The 21190-nt window shown below is 41.0% G+C and overlaps 1 protein-coding gene across 1 annotated transcript in view; it reads right to left on the minus strand.

Annotated features, from left to right (window-relative positions):
• Positions 1-21190, minus strand: part of anks1b (ankyrin repeat and sterile alpha motif domain containing 1B) — a 205926-nt gene that overhangs the window by 98300 nt on the left and 86436 nt on the right. The window contains exons 10-11 of the mRNA XM_070853570.1: positions 21021-21152; positions 5872-6019 (exon numbers count right to left, since the gene is read on the minus strand). Of these exons, the coding sequence (XP_070709671.1) occupies positions 5872-6019; positions 21021-21152 (280 nt within the window). The remainder of the gene's footprint in view (positions 1-5871; positions 6020-21020; positions 21153-21190) is intronic.

Here is a 21190-nt window from a genome sequence, read left to right on the forward strand (position 1 = left end):
AACCTTATTGTGGTAGAACTGATTATAACAGCTGGTCTACTGTTGTCCAGCACGCACTTATTTTGTTAAGAATTTTGTTTGTAATAGAAAAAAAAAAAAAATCTAGAAAATGTCGAGGTTAAAGCTGCAATCTCCAAATATAGAGCAATGGAGAGTAAATTTTTCATCGAGAAGCTCTCTGCAAGGTTAAAAACAGAAATGCTCATAGAACGTGATCACTTCATGCACAGGTTATGTCAGTACTGCAGGTGTGTATCTAACATTAAAGGCACCTCTATGTTTTTACATTGTTTTTTTAACAAATTATTTTAAAACAACATTTTGATTTATTCTCTACTGCTGCATTTGTGATTCTTTTTGTCCAACATCACTCGTGCATTCACATATTGTCACATACCAGCCACCAAAAGGTTAAAAATAGTGAGCATCAAATTGAAATTTTGGAAAATGAACCACGGTCATGTTGCATCACCACCGACAGATGTAGAGTCACAAAACTGTAATGTTTGTATCAACAAAATGCAGACCAGTGCATTGTGGGATTGTTAGTAGGTTAGTAAGTACCATGCATGCCTTGGACGTTTTTCTTCTCTTTAAACCTCTCATTCAAATCTGTACCTACAAATAAAATGGCGAAGGATAAGTACAGAGTTCTGCTGTATGTAGTATGTAAGGAGTGATTTCGGACACGCCCAGTGTTATGGCTTACTGGGTCACCTAATAGAACAGAGCCACCATTAGTGTTACTAGTAACACCTGTGTTTTTAAGTCAGAAAAGGAGAGAAATGCTCACCGGTCAAGCTGAAACCAAGCTAAGTGCATGATACAGGTGTAGCTCATGTATCTGTAGCAGAAATGGAGTCTTTCATTTATAACAAATGAAATTCCATCAAAGAGGAATCCATCCAATACAATAAGGATAATCCTGAGTTAATGTACGTGGAGTAGTAGGATCATACACACGAGTCTGTACTCGGCGTATTTTGCATTATAACGGAGAGAATTCCATTTATTCACTGTCAGAAATGACAGTTATGTCAGAAGACATACGGTGCAATAGGATATAATGCACAACATTCCCATGTGACCTTCCATGACTACAACAGTGTCGAATGTGGAATGATGCTTCTAACAGGTTGTGGAAAATCTCAGGACAACAGCTAGAGGAAGACAAAAGGAAAACAACGATAGAAGTAAAATAAAAAGTTAGTGGGGGGAGAGAGATACCTAAGAAGCAGATACATGACAAAGCAGGAAGTTGTTCGGGGTGGCAGTTTCACTGACAACAGGTCCCTACGGTGGCTGGGCTGAGTGACAGTCACCACATGGATTTTGATAAAGCCGCCATGATCGTTTTAGGCTTCGGAGAGTGCTGTGCTGTGAGACTGCAGTAGCCCACAGCTGCAGACAACTAGCTAGCAGCACTGAACAGGTAGGCATTCACTTCACTTGTTTCAAGTAACTTCTTGAAACTTAAAAAGTCAGTTGAGTTCAGACTTCTGCCTGGTTTGATGTTTGCTTGGAATAAGCTCATAATGTTTACATTTGGAGCAGCGTTTCTAGAGTAGCCCTGAACAGACAAGCCACACACTCTAGAGAGAGAGACTATAGAGAGGGCCTTTCATGTTCATGTTTGAATTTGGTGGCACGAATGCACTGGTTGGACGACAAAGACGAAGAGTAATAAGTGGTTGCTGGTGTTGAATAACTATTTTGTGTTGTGAGAGGTTTGAGAACCCAAAGTTTAACAAATGGAGGATCATACTTATTATTTACCTGAAGGCCACCATAGTCATGTGAATCATCACTGCAGCACACAGGCATACATGTGCACTAAAAATATTTGGCTCATTGGTCCAGTAGTACGCGAGATTAGCTGTGGACTGACAGATACACACACACACGGTCATGATAACACGACACGATAATAACTTGATGGCCTCTTGTTTTAAGACTGTGTGGTATTCTCAGCAAAGCAAGAATCTGAGGAGAAACTGTGGAAGAATTGTATTAGTCTTTCTTTTGATTGGAATGTTTTGGTTTCCACCGATTTAATCCTGTTATCTCTAAGTTTATCACTCTACCTTTGGTCAGCTCATGATTATCAGCTGATCCTCTGCTAGAAACTTCTGGAGAATAAATCCATCAAACATCCCACGTAGTGCAACAAATCTTTTTTGTACATACATAGATTTTTATCAGTAACTTCATGGCAAAACACTATTCATCATCTTCATCAACCAATTCCATGTGCATATAAAATAACAACTAACCACGATGTGACATGCGTCACTGATTGAGCCAGCAGCAGAACATAAGCTTTTTTATTCTGCATGAAAAATTAAGTTAGTGGTCAAGTAGGAACTACAAGAGCTGAATCATTAAGCGATTAAAGTCATTAATGTCCTGATATAATTCAATCATTACACCAACCCAGCAGTCGAAACCAACGCAAAGAGCAGATTCTACTAAGATAACAGTGAACACCTGCAACTTATGTGTTAGAAGAAGAATCACACTTTTACTTTCTTCAGAAATAAATATTTCTTTGGGTTAGAATATTATAACACATCACACTTATCTTTACAACTTTCACACAATTCATGCTACATTTATTTCTTGGCATTTTCCATTGATATTGTACTATTTTCATTCCTTCTGTTGCCATTACTTTGCAAAAACACATGCTATCAATAATGGCACTATTCATCCATTTCTACTTAATGTGTTCTCGGCACAGTGGGGTTGTCATGTGCATGATGTGCCGTGGCCTTATTCTGTGTCTTATTTATAATTCATATTCCTGGCATTTTTACTGGACTGTATATTGTTGCTGCAACACCCCAAGACTCAGTTTCATCTTGACCTAGCAGCAAGAAAATAGAATCTGATCATTAAATATGAAATCAAAACAAGCTGATTTGCAATTATAAAATTATTTCATCCTACTTGCGTTATGTAACATTTGCCAAGAGGAAGATTTTTTTAAGACTCAACAGACCAATTGACTTGGAAATATCTCTTTGCAGTGTAAAGCACCCAGTCTCTCTCTCGCTGCTCTTTCCTCTTCCTCTTTTCTCATTCCTCTCATCTCAGTCCTTCTTTCCCTATGTCCCTTCATCATCATACCCTTCCTCTTGGAGGCAGATAAAGAGAGTGACTCACACCCATGTCCAATTAGACTAACATGTGACTGGACTCAAAGCAGGAATCCAGGATTTTCCACCCTGCTGCGTCACGGATTCACGGTCATGTTGATGGCTTAGCCTAAGACGACCCTCCAACTTCATCGACTAGAAATGTAATCTACCTTCTGTTCATCTCAGACCTCCTCCAATATCTGCCTCTCTGCAATAAGACAGTATATAGAGATACATGGAGTTCTCCCTCACCCTGACTTTTGCTTTTCCGCATTTTTGCTCTCCCACATCATGTGTTAATGTCTCTCTCGCTCTCATCTCCGTTCTCTCTCTCTCTATGTCTCTCTTTCTCATTTGGCCAGGTAACAGTGTTTAGAGAGCTGAGCACAAACAGAACACCCACACCGCCAACTTACATCAGCAGAGCAATTTTCCACCAAAAGACACTTTGACATAAAGCAGCTAACCTCATAGTTCGCACACAAACTCTCTCACACACACACACACACACACCAGACTGTATATTGACAGTTCAACTCCACTATCCTGCAGCAAATAACAGAAGACATATAGCAGACAAACACACACACACAAACAAAAGAAGCCTCTACAGTAGCCTCTCTCTCCACTCCTGTCAAGGGGGTGGGGGTTGATGGGGGAAGGAGGGGGGTGTCACTAGCAAGGCAGTTCCCATGGCAACATACAGGTGACTCACCAGCCGGTGATGCAGTTGCCTTGACAACCTGCAGTGTGTAGCATCGCTATGGGAGCTGAGTGAAAGGGAAGAGCACATTGTGGGTGTTTGTTGTCGTGGGTGTTGAAGTATAACGCAGCAGACCGAACTACTGATGAGACACAGAGAACAGACTCGAATAAAAGGTCTGAGGCGGAAGGATTAACTCGCACTGAGCCCTAAACTGAAAACAGTGTAGATAAAAGCTAAAGTGAACTCAAGTTACTTCAGCTGTAAAGCCTTGTTTGGACAGGATTTATATTCCAGGAAGAGGTGGGCAGTAAAATATTAGCTCTGGTTCTCTGTAACTTCACTCATCATTCTGAATGCATTTAAGCAATTGTCATATACAGAAGGTGCTTTGCATTACAATGGAATATTACTGCAGCTGCACTATTCAATATTTCTATTTTAAAAATGAGCTAAGAAATAGTCATGACCTCAATGGTAATTATCAGTCAATGCCGTTCTCCCCCTGGACCTTCGAAGCGCTGTATCGTCTTTCAGATCATCATTTCTGTTTTACTGTTTAGGGTCAGTCTTCCCTCCGAAACACAATTAGCTTCAGGCAGTTTTTTTTAGCAATTTCACCTGGTCAACACCAGCACCTAGCTAATATCTGGTCATGGGAAGTTTCAGTGCGTGAAATGGGACTCAGGCTACCTACTGAATGATTTTGCTCACATCTTTAGGGAGACGTGGCTTTATATTTCAATTATTGCTTGTTGCACTGCTACCAAATGGCAAAAAAAAAAATCAATTAATGCAGGTTTACATTGTCTTTAATGTACACACACGCACACACACAAACACACACACACACACAATAGCTGTGTTGGACTCACAGTGGAGGGTTTGTTTTTTATTATGTCACAACCTGCTGTCTGCATTACCCACAATGCTTCTTGACTGTCGACATTCGTCGTTTGAGAGTCACATGTTTTAAGATAGTAGTGGCTAATTTCGAGCTGCTAGCCTCAAACAGAGATTAGGAGACTAGACGAGGGATGTCTGATAAGCTCTTTTTTTTTTTTTTTTTAACACCACCGGAATCTTTCAAACTGAGTCAAGTGATATCACTGGAAGACATTTATCTGATTTCTCTCCTCTCACTGGAGCCACAAAGGGCTTTATTCAACTTCTTCCACATATGCAGCAGTATTCCCCAAGACCTGTAAACATACTTTGATATGTAAAATATGTAGTGTTCCTCTTTAAGATGATGTTCATGCACACTGATGACTGAGCACACTGAAAAACAGTAGGTATTTGGAACAGTGAATAATACTGGGGTAAGGAAGGAAAAACCCCTTTCACAGAACACAGTATGTGATCCTGACAGCACATACAACATCTGATTTGTGCAGGCAATATTAAAATCCCCCAACCTTCCCTGAAGAAATAAATCTACCCAAACAGTGCATCAGGCATAAATTCAACAATGCATGTATAAACAGTGTTGCTCTCACTGTCACCCACAGTGTCCACACCTTTTCACAGCTATGAAATGCATGTTTATGTTGAATAGGCATGCTTTGTTGGTTGTCAACTTGTTTTGCAGTACCGGGTTTTTCTCAGTTTTGCATGGTCAGATGATCCATTGGCACTCATGTCTGACTACAGTTTGATGATTTTCACCGTTTACATGTTGCATCTTGTAAATCTGTTAGCAGCAAGCCGCGAAAGAATAACACAACAACATGTTGTTCCATGGAGGTATGTCAGGACTATTGGGGGAATTTAACATACTTGTAATTCTAGGTCAGTTATGCAAGAACTTTAAATTTAAAATTTTAGAATTACATACATATGAGGTTTTCAATTGTGGATTGAAAATAAACCTCACTTTGCAGTGCTACCTCAGTCACCACCATGAGAAGAAATTAACTTTTTAAGAATGGGTGAGGATGGAATTATCGGTGTTTTAGGACTAGAAGCTGCAGGTGACACGCAGCAGGAGATTTCAAAAGAAAAGTGCAGCTTTTTGCTTTGTCCTACCATTGCGTGGACAGGTGTTGAGCCGATGGTTGATGTCAAGCGAGCAGGGTTTGCGTGTGACGGCTGTCGTCACAGACTCGTATGGGTTGTCCTCGTCCTCTGGCAGGAAAACATCCAGAGATGGAGACGTGACGATCTCTGCTGAATGCTTTGAATCGTGGGAGAAGGACCGAGAGAAACACAGACAGAGAAAAGTGTGAGGGTAAACTTGTTGAACAAACCGCATCATTCAGTGACAGAGTGTGAAAGATCTCGTGGTCAAGGGAGTTTCCAGACATGACTGTGCACAGTTGTGCTCAATTTGAATGACTACTACTATTAGCAGTACTGAAACACTAACACACAACTAATTACATTATTAATTGTGTACCATACTGGCTTATTATCCCATTTGGCTGACCTATAAATGATGCATTATGGTATTTAATAGTGGTTAGCCAGCAAAGTAAAGAGCCCTTTCACTGAGTTCACAATGTTAGACCAAAGAGAGTCATTTTCATTTAATGGGCTGTATTTGACAGACAGAAAGCATAAGAATACAAAGCTCAGCAAAAGAAAAGCATTAAAGAGACACTTCAAGTCCAATGTGGTTAAACAGTCTATCCAGGGCTAAAGGTGTCCATCTTTTTGTTCACCATTGCCTGAGGTGCATCATAAGAAACAAAAAGAAGACAACAGAACGCATCACCTCAGTGATCTCTCAGTTCAGCTCAAGGCTATGATTCAAGTCCAACCAGGTTTGCACAGGTGGATTATCATGAAAGATTCATGCCAATGTTCAAAGCAAACACTGTAAATAAAGGTTTGGAAAACATGTGAACTTTCTTTTGTTGTAAACTGCGTCACCTCACCACTCCGCCGTGAAGCTCCAGCTCTCACTAAAAAGATCCCAAAACACACAAACACGGTAGAAAAAAGAACTAATCTTTATACTGATATTTGTATGTCACTAGACTGGTATTCGGAAACATGTTCCAACTTTACTTTGGTCTTTCTAAATAAAATGGCTGCCAAATGCCTAAATTGTAATTTGCATACAAAATAAAATGCATCAATGATTTTTACCAAAACTGACTTACTGTGGTTTGAAAACTCTGTATTTGGAGGTGATTAATTCAGAGTAACATGTAAGGAAATGTTGCTTTGGGACCTTTATATAACAGTCTCTTTGGGTGTTTGACGAGAATTTCAGATTGCACTCTGTTGCAGGGCTGGTGAAAAGGTTGAGCCCCAAAGGGCTCCGAGAGAGAGCTGAGGACCAAAAGGTCCCTTATCTCTGAGGCAGATGTGTACCCAGAAAGAATGAAAAACAAGAGTGAGCGATGTGAAGCAGGGGAAAAGGTTACAGGGGCGAGCGTCACTGTGGCCAAAGAGACAAAACATTTCTTTCCAATGATGCAGCCTCTGAATGTCTGCTTTTTTTCCCATAACGCAGCACTCTTCATCATTTCCAAAGTGTCACTTGGCAACCTACCGCTGGTTATACCTTTCCTAATGGGATCAGTGGTAAACTTGTCACCATGGTGATAAGTTGTGGATGTGGCTTCACCTGTTCGAAAGCCGGCGTCAGATATTTCTCAACTCTCTGACTGTCTGACTTACGCCTCACTCTGTCCCGACCTCCTTTCCTCATTCAACAGCCATTACTCTTCCTGTCATCATCTGCACTACATTACCCAAACTGCACCAGGCCATCAATCACACACTGAGCACACTCAAAATGAATTAATCATTCTGGCTGACAGAGCAATCAGCCCCTTGATGGTTTCTCTCACTTACACCGTCTGCACTCAATCTGAGGATTATTTTACACTGCACTTTAAAGGCCTACAAACTAAACTCCCTCTCTCCTTCTGCACCCTCCCCTCTATCTCCATCAACGCTCAATTAGACTGCCATTACCAGCTAATGGAGAGCCAGTCAGTCTTTTATGCGCTCATTCTGCAGGTGGCACCGACCTCAGCTGACATTGATTTGACGTGACAACCTGGTTAGCTGCGGATTTCACACGCAGAGCTGAAGGAAAGACTGAGAGCACCCTGATGAAGCCATACAGAGCTGCTGGTAGGTCACTGCTCCTTTCAGGGATATGAAAACTCTACGCTGAATCATAAACTCATCTGGCAGATCAGATCAAAAGTGCAATGAATCATCTTCACATTCATTTTGAGGCTTTAGCCAAATTTCATAAAGACCATGTAAACTAGAACCATCCACGGACCTGCATATGGTTAGGTTTAGGCGATAGGTACTTCATTTCAGGGTAGGAAAATTTTAACTTGGATTACATGTTAAGATAAATGTGTCCTGTGTAGCATTTCAAGTCATATTTTTAAAAATTTTGACAACAGAATATTTCCCTAACCTTAAAACAGTGCTGTGAAAGTGCCTTAACGTAACTATCACAATCAAATAAATGTTTTAGTTGTACAAGAAACACTCAAAATAGTAGTCTGTGAACATGTTACGGACAGATAGATATTAACATTTGATGGCTTGGACAAAAATTAACAGCATTTCCTCGCAGGGTTGATAGAAACTGTAAGAAATGTGATGCTACATGAATGACAAAAAATATTCCCTGTTGCAAATGAGTTATACAAACAATTTATAGGAGAGATGTCTGCTATGACAGCAACACATACACAGCACACATGTAACAATGCATCCTCGTGTTTTAGATGATAAGTCTGACTGACACTGAAACCATCATAAAGAAGGCTTTAGGAATCAAAGTCACTGTTTTTTTTTCTTTCTTACTATTCAGACACAAAAGCTCTGTGAGTGCACTCACTACAGAGGCTGTCCTCTCACTGCACCATGAGCCCTTCAACACACACTCAACATATTGTATCATCACGACAGTTAAAGTTAGTAAGTAATTCTTCAGAAATAAGGGTCAAGTGGGATAAAAAAAATCTGGTTGCTGACTGCTGAATGTGAGCACAGATTTAAAGTAAATGTGTTCGGTTTCCAGCATGACCTTACTTCTCTGAGCAACCGGATTCTTTGTATGAATGTAATCGTACCACAGTGTGTGTCACCAGCAGGAAATCCAAAAGATTGTTTCATGGCACAAAGCTGGAAGAGGGGCCAGTTCTTCAGAACAAATCAACACAAAGTTTCCCAGTTACAGTACTGGAAGTGAAAGTAGACTGCGCTTGCACAGCGACTTTGTAGTCTTTTTGACCACTGCTTTAACATTACGTTCACATTCACACACACCAGATTGTCTTCCATCAGGAGGAAACACACACTCACACAGCGAAGAACGGGATCGGTTTGGCGTTCAGTGTCTCGCCCTCCAACATGTGGACCCGGGGATCCAACTTCTGATTAGTAGACCACCTGCTTTACCTCTGAGCCACAGCCGCAGGGACAAGTGAACTGAAGTCCACTGTCTTTGCAATAGAAAGTGACAGGAATCATGGGAAATGCAGTCCTGATTTTAAAATAAAACATCAGCTGTAAAATTTCTAAATGTAACAGAGCTGTGAGATTGAGGCTACTGTGTTGTTTGTTTAGAGTAATTAAAAGTAAGAAGATGTCATCATGAATTAATGAGATTCTGAAGTTTTTTAAAGTGCCACAGGGGAAGTGGCATCATCAATAGTTGCAACAAAATAAGAAAATAAGGCAGCTCAGGAAAGAGTTTCCTCGGTCGAGTCTACAGGGAGATATCTGACAAATAAAATGAAAAGGAAAGAAGTTAAAGAAACGTGCCTACAATGATTTCTTCTTTCTTTAAAAGCACAGAGGTATGAAGAATCACTCATAACGTGTACTTCTAATGAGTCTCTCATTCTCCCACAATGTGCTCGGCCTATTCTTCCCAAACCTTTATCACTGTCCCTACCGCGAGTCTCTCTCTTACTTCATCATCTGTCATAATTATCTGTCCTGTTACTCTCAGCCTCCATCCTAACACCTTTGGAAGAAACAGAAAGAGAAAGAGTGAGGCCAAAGCTGACAGGGATAACAAAATCACCCAGGGTAAAGACGGAGAAAGAAAAGGGAGGGAGAAGAAAACACAGATAGATCAAAGGACGCCAGGATCCAACTCAACACTTACTTTGGAGTTTGTGTCAGTGAATCCCGAGGAGACGAGACAGACAGACGGGAAGAGGAAAATTAGTTCATACTGAGGAAGGGAAGCAGAGGAAGTGGGAGTGCACTGAGTTTGGAGCAGGGACTTCCTCACACACGCAAAACATAAGAAAGACAGACAGAAATGTGAGTCAGTTACAGGAAACATGCTTGATTTCTCACATACACACAGAACAGCAAGAAAAAGAGGAAAAATGTAAAATTCAGCTGCATCAAAGTGAGCAATGAGCAAAAAGTCTGAGCTGTTCTCTCGCCAGCGGAAAACTGCTTTGCACTCTATCTCAAACAGATCAGTCGCTGGAAGGAAATCCCTCACGCTCCGGTCCACAGTGAAGCCTGGGAGAAAACCAGAATCTGGAGATGAAATTAATCCACAGGTTTAACTACCTGATAATTTGACGTGTCCTCACTCCCTTTCCCGCTCAGCGCTGGACGGAGGTCAGACGGCTTTACAAAGTGAGAGAAGTCTTCGCGCGGTTCGATATGGGCAGTTCCTCCAACAAACAAACACACTCGGTCTTCATTCATTTCCCTCCCTCGCCCTCCACCCTCCCTCTCTATCTTTCAGGGCAGAGATAGGACACAGAGAAACTTGTGTCTGAGCTGCACAGGAAGAGAGCAGACAAACAGAGGCCTCCTCTGGCCACTAATTAGCAGGTCTTATGCAGCTCCCGTCCAACTGCAGAGGCCAGATGAAACGTTTGAGAGCGTGTGTGTGTGTGTGTGTGAGAGAGAGACTGCGCCTGCACATGTGACCCAAGGATTCCATGTAACGGTGTGATTAAATCTGTGCGGTGTTTGTACGTGTCTGTTTGCTTGAAGCAGATACACTGAACGTGTGTAATCATGTGAGCTTATGTGCATATTTTTTTGTGTGTGTCTCTCTGTGTGTGTATAATTGAGTCTATTTGTATTATGCATTGTGTGTGTGTGTGTGTGTGTGTGTGTGTGTGTAAATAGGAAACGTGCTGTTGCTTTGGTCACGTCCGAGGAACTTCTATCTTGCAGTCCTAAATCCTGTGACTCTCTTCCTCTCTCTGTCTCTGTTTAACCCTGCACGCTAAGTCACAGCCCGACCCACTGCCTCATACACTGTACACAGAGTTCATAGGCCGTCAGATATGAATAGAGGCTATAATTTGCTGGCATTTCCTCATGGAGGCTATTTGATTAGAGAGAAAGAGGAGGGGTGGACACCAGCGAGGACAATGGACCCTCTGAGGCCTTCAATGAGGGGAGAGACGGGGTGAGAGGTGCACTCATGAGAGGACAGTACTGGAGACAAACTGAAAACTGAAAGAAAGATTTCAGCATTTAGGAAATGAAAGGAGGCAAAGACAGCCCACTCATTTGTGCTAATTAGCACTAAACACCAAGTACAACTGAGCCTGATGGGAATATCATTAGGTTTGCAGCTTTTTCTTCATAATGAACAGTTTATCCATCCAACCAGTGCTTCTGTGTTGCGTCTTCATCTTTAGTGCTGGTTGCCAGATATGGGTGTGAGCATAGATTATTGTCTCAGGCCCAATGGATGCAAACCTGTCAACCTCACTGTGACTTCAGGAAGTCACTGCACTGTCTCTGCATTCATTTACTCCAACATATAACTTCTCCTAAAAAACACTATTTGTTTTTATATTCCTGTTAGGCATGTTTTATCACTTTGGACAGAGCCAGGCTAGCTGTTCCCTTTTGGTTATTTGAATGAAAGCGAATAAGTGTATTTCAATAAATGCAGAACAGAACCCAGAAAGAGAGAAATAATGAGGTTAATGGCAGAAAAAAAGAGATGAGAAATACCGTGGCAGAAAAGATGAGACAGAGTGAGAGAGTGGAGGCAAAGTGAAATAGAAAGAGATAGAGGTGCAGGTTGGTGAGGGCAGTGAGCAGGGATTGCATTGCAGAATTGGATTTCCCTCCATGGCTCGCTAATCCCAGAGAAATCAGCGAGCTGAGCCACCCATGGGACACCGACAGTCACTCCTCAGAAAATAACACCCTTCACATTCTCCATGATGGCTTCTGTATTGAGCACAGCTCAAACTGTGGCTTCCCCTGGCTCCACCGTTAATCCCACAGACACGGCAACCAGCCAGAGCACGAGGCTGCTGACTGAGAGCCACTGCTGTGTGACCAAACTTCAACTGCGTTTAACTGCAACCCGAACAACTTTGGAGGAAGTTTTGGAGTACCATCTCAAGAAGCTGCTCAGGTAGAAGTGTGCTGCATGATTCATTGTACATCAATATATCCACCCATGATTTTTTAGTACATTTTTACATTCTTGTCTTTCTGATGTAAGTATACATCAATATACTCTTCATGGTAAAGCTTACTCACTAAACACCCAGGTTTTTATAAAAGACCAGAGGGAGTTTGAACTGACTTCCATTTGGATTCATTTCATGCATTAAAACACTCATCTGTTTGTTTGTGTATGCTCCACTTGTCCAAAGAAGACAAAGACCAACAACAAAAGATAATGCAATTTTAACCCAGATTTTTATAATATTGATTTATTTAAATTTGATTTTTACTTGCTTCCATAAAACGGAATACAATCTGTAAAATAATGAAATAGAGGGGCACTCAGTGACTCACTTTTTTAGCTGAATGGATTTTCTTGTTCTCTGTGGACCCAGGCAGTACATTTAGTGGCGGCTGAGAGTGCTAAAAATGTCTTCGTATCTATTACTTTTATGGGTACTCTGCTTTTTATATCTCAATCACGATACAGGGAATTGCTTTAGAGGATGTTTACAGCTCCTGACAGATTCACAGCAACTTTGAACACACACACACACACACACACCTTGGTGAACAGCACAGCATGACAGCTGATCTGCCCTTGTTTTTAATGGGCTTTGTTTTGGGGGTAGCGAAATATAGTATGGAGCAAAAGCACTTTGTATTTGGCAGAGGTACTGTAAGGTCTTTAACTGTAATGTTAACCACTGAAACAATCTATAATGTATTCAACATTTATGCAAAAACTCAGACCCTATCTTTCCCTATAAAAAACATCTGGTTCAAACACTTCTTAGGCGCTTTAGACAATATCTGTAAGAAAAGAGTCTCCTATGGATGTTCAGCTCAGCCAGAGACAGAGACAGAGAGAGAGAGAGAGAAAATGAGAAAAGTGATGAAAAAGACAAATAAGGTGAAGAAAGAAAGGTCATAAAGAGGAGAATGAAGTGGAACATTAGACCCCACATTATCTGTCACAAAGCCATTCTCCTTGATTAAATCACATAAGCCTGAAAAGATACAAGGTCCGTGGCATTACACAGCAGCTCTAAAAAACACGACTAATGATTCATGGAACTTCTTGTGACTTTCAAAATGTCTTCATTTGTTCCTGCCTCGGTCTCCGCATGGTGTCTTAAAGGAACAGTTTGATATGTTGGGAAATGTGCTTCACTCTCAATATCAATCAATATCACATGTCTGTCTGTCAGATATTAAGCTACAGCGATGTGACAGTTGTTTTAGCTTAGCATAAAGGCTGTTAAAAACATTATGCTGTTTGGATTAAACAAACCAAAAGCACACGTGCAGTGAGGTGTAGAGGTACAGGTACGCAGACTTTCGGCCACGCTGTATTAATATGGTTATGTTCAGCGCTAATTAGCAAATGTTAATTAGGAAACTCAGACGTTGCACATGTTACACATTATATCTGATATCAGCATGTAAGCATTGTTACCGGCAGCATGTTGACATTAGCATTCATGTACCCAAGTACAGCCTCACACAGCCACTAACATGGCTGCAGTCTTCATGCTAAGCTAAGCTAAGTGGCGGCTGACTGTAGCTTCATGTTTACCATACAAACCTTCTCATCTAACTCTAAACAAGAAAGCAAATAAGTGCATGTCCCAAAAGAGTCACTCAGTCTTTTGCAGTGACTCATAAATCTCTGGACTACTGATTAGATGAAATCAAACTTTATTGATCCCTGTGGGGTAAGGCTATAACACCCTACTGCTGCCTAAGTATCTATCAACAACCCAGTTAGCTGGGAATAAATCACTCAAAATGACTAAAAGTTATTACAATTAGCTTTTTTTTTCCCCATTTGCCTTTCCATAGCCATGTTGCCAGGAGGGAGATGAGAAGGAGGAGAAACAGCAACAGTCTGCTAACATCATTAGTCAAATGAGAATACAGTGTTTCGTATGAAATATTAACTCCACATTTAAATTTTAAGACTCAAACAAGTTGTTACACCCATACAGATACATCTGCATGTGCACAATTCATTTTATTTAAATATGAACTAAGCAAAGCTCTCATATTGTCGCTAATTACAGCATCTTATATTCATTTATAAAAACCTACACAGAAAGCAAATATTCTCATTATCTCTCCCCGTCACCTGTGTGAGTAAATGCGTTTTGTATGTTAATCCCTGGGATTTGACACACACCGACACTAAATGATTGCACACATTCCGCCACTGAAGCATATTAGGCTTAACCGCCTTACTCAAGGCCATGGTTGCTGTGTTGTAATACATTGTAGTATTAGTGCTTTGGGATGCCATTTTTCCTGTTGGTGGTCCTTCTTAAATGTAGCTCATACTCCTCTTTCTACAATCTTTTCTGCCTTGTCCTTGAAGTAAACAGGAAAACAAGATATCTGAAATCCAATGGAAGTCAGAATGCACACACACACATACACACAAACGGGAACATTTCCAAGTACTCAAGGGCAGCATGTGTGTGTGTGCCAATCTATTTCAGTAAAAAAAGCATTTGACAGCAGCTATAGGTGTGTGTTGAAGGTTGGGTTGACAGGAAGACAGCCTATAGCTGCAGAGTCTACGGGGCATAAAGCCATTAACAAGCACTAACTGTAAGCACAGAGCTGCGTGACGCCCCACAGACAGAACGAGAGCAGCAGAGAGGAAGAAGGAGAGGTAGGAAAGGAAGAGACGAATGGAGAATTAAACTAAATTTAACTACACTTTTTTCATTAACTGAAAGATGCCATTAAAACCAAGACAACCAAAGAAATGAATAACGCATTCATCCACATTTTAATCCCAGTAATATGTTCTCATCACATACATATATGTACTATATTGCGAAGTTTTGTGAACTATCAGAAGTCTAAACTAGGACCAACACTAGGACTAAACTGCAACTAACAATTATTGTCTAGATTGGTTGATAATGTATCAGAAAATGACAATGGCCATTATCATCATCACGATATCCAATGCACTATAATATGACAAAAAAAGCATGAGATCTAAAAGTTTTATTAGCTGGCACCAGGAAATGACAAATGTACATTGGGGCGTCCCTGGTAGCTGACCTGAGTCCTTCCGACAGGCCCTCTGCTGCATTTCATCCCCTCCCCCCCCCTCCCCCCCTCTTGTCTCTCTCAGATAAAGCAGAAATGCAAAAAAAAATAGAGAAATGAATTTACATTCAGTTCATTCTTCTTCGCCACAAATGTGGTTTATGTAGCACACTGTGCTACTGTTCAGCCACGTACAGATCTTTGCGTCACATCTGTATCTGATCATATTTTATTCTACCATCTAGTTCAATGTGGATCTGCTTGTAAAAGGAGCTTGTATTTTTTAAGATATACTAGTATCCTGTATTTTTCACTGATAAGAAATAGCATTACTGTTTCCTTACAGTGACGAATCTCCTTTTGAAACAGGATGTTGGGTTTGGGCATCAGACAGGGAGGATCGATATTTAAGTAAAAATGAAATCACATCTAGTCAATCCCCTCTCGCAGTCAAAAATAATGGACATTTTACTTTAACTTTATTTAGTTGTCAGAGCAATAGACATTTTGAGAAATAGGCTTACAGAGTTAGATGAGAAGATCAATAACACTCATGTCTGCATTATTTTACTTTATCATAAACACTGCAAACACAAGGAATCAGCCAGTCAAACTGTTGCCTTAAATACATCATGGCATTATTATTATACCAGACGATTCAAATTAAGCATTACACAAAATTGTTATGCAGTTTGAAAACTTGTGATTTCAAACTGTTAATAAACATATCGAAAACGTCACCCAGTCACCTACAGAGCACATTCAGTCCCACACTTCCAAGCTTATTAAGCCCTCCCTATAATCCCTGCCCTCTCAGAACCACCTTCCTTTGATGTTCCTTAATATCTTCAAGAGCCCTCATGGGTTTCTGATCTTAACCTCTGTCAGTGTGCGACACAGACCTGCCCTCCCCGCCTCAACTCTGTAGACCTCCCCAGGCTGAGAACATTAAAGGTCAGCAGCCACCCACTCGACAGAGGAAAAAAGATGTGGAGAAAGAGAAATCTAAACGGGAAGGGAGGGAGAGAGACAGAGAGAGAGAGAGAGAGAGAGAGAGAAAGAGACAGAAAAACAGGAAGGAAGAAGTAAAGGTGATGAAGAGACAGGAATGAAGCTCGGAGACACAGTCAGGAAGTGCTGACGTGTGTGTGTGTGCAGCACTATGACGCACCTGTGCTAATGGCAACGGAGGTTTGTCAATGGTGGCCGTCCCACGCCTGATATCTCCTGAATTTCTGGGTTGCCTGGCAACCCTGCCGACCTTTCTCTATGCGAATTTGTTCCTTGCATTCGTTCATTATCTCTCTCCCTTTTCATTCTCTCTATTGCGCTTTCAAGGTTTCCACAAGTCAGGACTGAGCGTCTTTGTTAATGTCAATGTTGCAAAGGAAACCACTTCCACGCGCACTATGGCGTCAGTTTGCATTCGCTCTGTGACGGTGGGAGGAAACCTGTGGCTGGCGAAGAAAATTCAAAACATGGGAAGCGTCCTTATGCAGGGACACTAATAAAATGCAGAAAAAAGTTCCTTGTTAAGGCAAAGATTACTCGACTTCATCTCAAACACTATTTAATATTTTAAGGCACCTGCGGACTTAAAGCTGCTATACTCAATACTGTAGATACTGATAATGGATCAGAAAACTATCATCGCATATGAAAGTGATGGACCTTCTCAACACCAGACAGACAGAGGTACCAGTTTGGAGTTACTGAGACCAAAACAGAACCAAAAGGAGCTTGAATATTGAACCAAGAAGTCAGAAATTCAGTACATCAACCTTATAAGGTGAAACTACGTCAGTGTTATGTGCTGTTCCAAATTAATGCTGCTTTACACTATGACTAACTAAATACACAACAATAGGAAAAAAACATCTTTAGTTAATAAGCGTTTACACTCAACAGACAAATCTAAATGTCTCATCTTAAATAACTAACATTACTCTTGCCATGGCTTTCAGACAGTTTCCCTGTTTGTTTAGACTGGATTGAATGGGAGAAGGACATATTAGATATATCTAGTTCTGTTACACAGAGTGATTTTGTGTCTGTATTCAGCCTTTTGGCATTTAGCACTTGCTTGACCTTCTTGGTGTTTTCTTTGTTTTAGGTCTGTGTTTGCTGTGTTTTCTGTCTGTGTTGCTGTTCTCCTCCCCAGCCTGTTTTCCCTCTGTCTCCCAGTCTGTCTATTCGTGTGTGTGTGTGTGTGTGTGTGTGTGTGTGTGTGTGGTCTGGGTGCGGTCTATTCCTTGTCTCCCTCTTTCCCTCCACACCTGCCCTGCACCAGCCTTGTTAGCCCTGCCCCGTTCCCAGTGTTTCCCCAGCTTCTCAGCTCCCTGTCTATTAAATCTCATCACCCGTTTCCATTCCCACATCAGTCAGTTTGTATGTAAGTCTATGGTCACTTATGCTTCCTTGCCCCCTCCCTCCTCATGTGACTCTCCTCCATCCTTGCATCTCTTTCTCACCTCCTTGCTGGGAGGAGCTAAGACAGGAGGAAAGAGTGTGAGTGAGTGAAGCGAGGCGTCCCGTTAGCATAATGAAAAGCACCCCTTGTTTTTTTTTTCTGTTCAGTTTTGTCTGATCAGCTCTGTTCTGCTTTGCTATATCCTGAATAAAGAGCTCAGTTCCTGCTGCGTCCTGCATTTGGGTCCATCTCCTGCTACTCTCCCTGACAGCTTTAACTTTTACAACTTTCAACTTTTTCATTGAGGAAGTATAGTTTGTAGGCTTTCAGATAGGCTCGTTATATATTAAACAATACGAATAATTTACCAAGAACACAGCCAATGTAAACAGCATTAACGCTTTGAGAGAGACAGAAATTCATTTCACTGTACATGAATAAAAAATGAGGCCCGTTAATCTAAAGATTTTAGAGTATCTTTTCTATGCGACTTGTTAGACTACTTCATTTCTTTGACTGACAATCTTGAGTGACAGCTGGGCAACCAGACAATCGATACAAAGGTTAACACAGTTGTGCTTAAATATAAAGTGAAAGATAAATGAGGCAGAGACAGAGATGAATGCTGGATAGAGAGGGATGACAGAAAAACAAACTAAAAAGGAATTAGGTTGACAGATCTCATGTGGGATGACGAAGAAGAAAGGATGAGATGGAAATAATGGGGGAGAGACTGCAGCACGAAAATATTCTACTGTTTCACTTCCATTTATCCTCAGAGTGGATGCAGTGCCTTCTCTCTTTATGTTAGTTCTGCGGATTCACAACTACATGGGGCAAATTAACACAATGCTAACTTAGTTATGCAATAATCCTTCAATTTCTCTTTCCACATTCACTCTGTTCCCTCCTTCTTGTATATTCTTCTATAAAACACACACACACACACACACAAACCCGCCTACGCAAATTCTGATTCATGATGTCATGCCAATTTCAGACGCACATTTGCCCAAACAGACACTACAGCTGATGCCACTAAATATGTTCTATATACCCTCATGCTCACATTTAAACTTACATTCAGTTTTTTTCTTTTTCTGTGCAGCAACATATTAGCACACATGCAAGCACAAGCACACACACACACGTGTACACATACACACACACACACACACAGTTTAATCCAGGTGCAAACCTCTCTAGGCAGTGTGCCAGTCAGTCAGGCAGGCTGCCAGTATACAAGACAGAGGGTCCGTTGTGTTGTAAATGTCAGATGTCCTGCTGTTTGAGCCAGCGTGCATCTCGCCGCTAAACAATCTCATCTGCACACACTTAACCACAGTTACAAACACAGCGTGAAGGGCTTAGGGGGGGGAGGACGAAGGAGGGAAGAAGAAAAGATGGAGCAGGAATACAAGGAAGTGGAGGAGAATTTGGATAACGCTTGCTTTGCTGCAGTTTTTGTTAAAATATACACAACAGAATACTTCACACACTGGCAGTGAGAGGCAACAGGTGTGAGAGGAACTTTGGTTCATGCAGCACACGGTTTATGTCAGTGGGTAGACTCAGGTACAAAAGGTGTAAGTCATGCATGAGATGGTGAACTCAGCTGTACGGCTATTGAACACAAAGTGTTGCTGACATCAAACTTTTGTTTTTTTCGCACAGGGAAACCAAAACGGTAGAACATTGTAATATTTAGAATAAAAACATCAGAATTGAACAAATGGAGAAGAAACACACACTTGACATGTAAGCAGGTCACTTTTTGTGGGTACTTAACTGACCATTACCACAAGCACTAATTTTATTTGGGCAAAGGAGGTAAATATGAAGTCTTCATCACTGTGATCTCTATAACCACACACGTCTGCATATGAATTCAAAATCTGTAGACAAGGCAACATTTTCGTATGGGAAGTGTTCTGGTTTTCATTTTCAATCAGTTTGTAGGCCGAGCAGTATTGACCAAAAGACTTTTGAGCAGGCTTTGACTGCATTTAGGTAAACAAAAAAAGCAAATCACTGGCTGAAATGCAATTTCAGCACCCATCAGCTACTGTCTGATGATGATTTCACTTCTTATTGGTTATATTTTTTAGATTTATCTGCGTTCATAAACAATGAACAGGCACGGAAAAGGAAGTCTTTGGACTTCCAGCAGATATCTGGATAATGGATATCTGTGCAGACACACTGACCTTCTCAGAGTGTGTGATTTAGGCTCATAATTAAAAGTACAAATCCTTTCAAGGGCAACGTACCACTATGAGCCTTAAGCTCGTGAATATGATGGTGTATATACTCCATCTTTTGTAATACTGTACAGTAATCCATGCCTTCTCCTAGTCTCATATGTGCTTATATTTTTCTGGTTTTACACATTAGTTTGTCATTTTGTGACAATTAACATACAGTAGAAAGAGGAATTGTTACTGTAAAGATGCACATACACTCATTTTTACACATATCTGTCATCCCTAATTTTATTAAGTGGTGTATTTAAGCAGTCAAATAGTCTGTACTGTACTGTACTGTACTGAAAGGAGTACTGTATTGTATGGAGTACTGTGTGCTCATGTGAATTGCTGATATCAGGGATCAGACACCATTTCTGACCACACTCACAGCAGTGTGCACCTAAAAGTGTTTCACATTAGTGTTGTGACAGGAAGATCATGCTGCTTTTGGTTCTCTATGAAATTCAATGTCACATTTATATTGTACTGTGTATTCCTTTGCTGCTGCAATATTCACATCCCCCACGGGAATAATTAGCCTTCCATGTGATCTCATTGTATCTGATATATCAGTTGAATGTTGTTCATTCAAAGTTCATGAACCAGGTCCAACTCATAAAAAGGTAAAAGCTTCGAAGCCGGAGATAATAAGATATTAGGAATATTCTGATAAGGAGAGAGAAGATGAAGATGAAAGATAGATACAACAAACATTAGAGCAAGAGAAAGACAGATACTGAGCATCCAGAGCTGCCAGGAGAGCCAGTCTCTGTAGTGACGGCTCATTCACTGCGTTCCCAAGGTAACCAGTGAAAGTATTCACCCAGAACAATGGCAATATCACTAGCATGTAACTTCACTGTAGTGAAGCAGCATTTGCGTGCATGTGTACGTACGCTGCATTGTTCCACACCATGTGACAAACTTCTATGTTGATTATGAAGTGATATGATGATTGTGTTGTGCAAGTTCCATTATAAAATAAAATTTAAGTGAGAGTCATCCAATTAGATTAATTCAATTCAGGCTCCATACACATATATATGCGTGTGTGTGTGTGTGTGTGTGTGTACCTGTGACAAGCTGGAAAAGCCAAGGTTGCGGCAGCCGTTGCAAGGTGTCAGGGCCTCCCAGAATCCAGTGGGGCCACAACTCTTATCCGCTTCATCCTCTTCCAAGGCCGGAGCGAGAGGCAGGGTCGGATGCTATGAGCACAAATGTCAAAAATCTGTTTAATTATCAA

Source organism: Pempheris klunzingeri, chromosome 22 (assembly GCF_042242105.1).
Source record: "Pempheris klunzingeri isolate RE-2024b chromosome 22, fPemKlu1.hap1, whole genome shotgun sequence".
NCBI lineage: Eukaryota > Metazoa > Chordata > Actinopteri > Acropomatiformes > Pempheridae > Pempheris > Pempheris klunzingeri.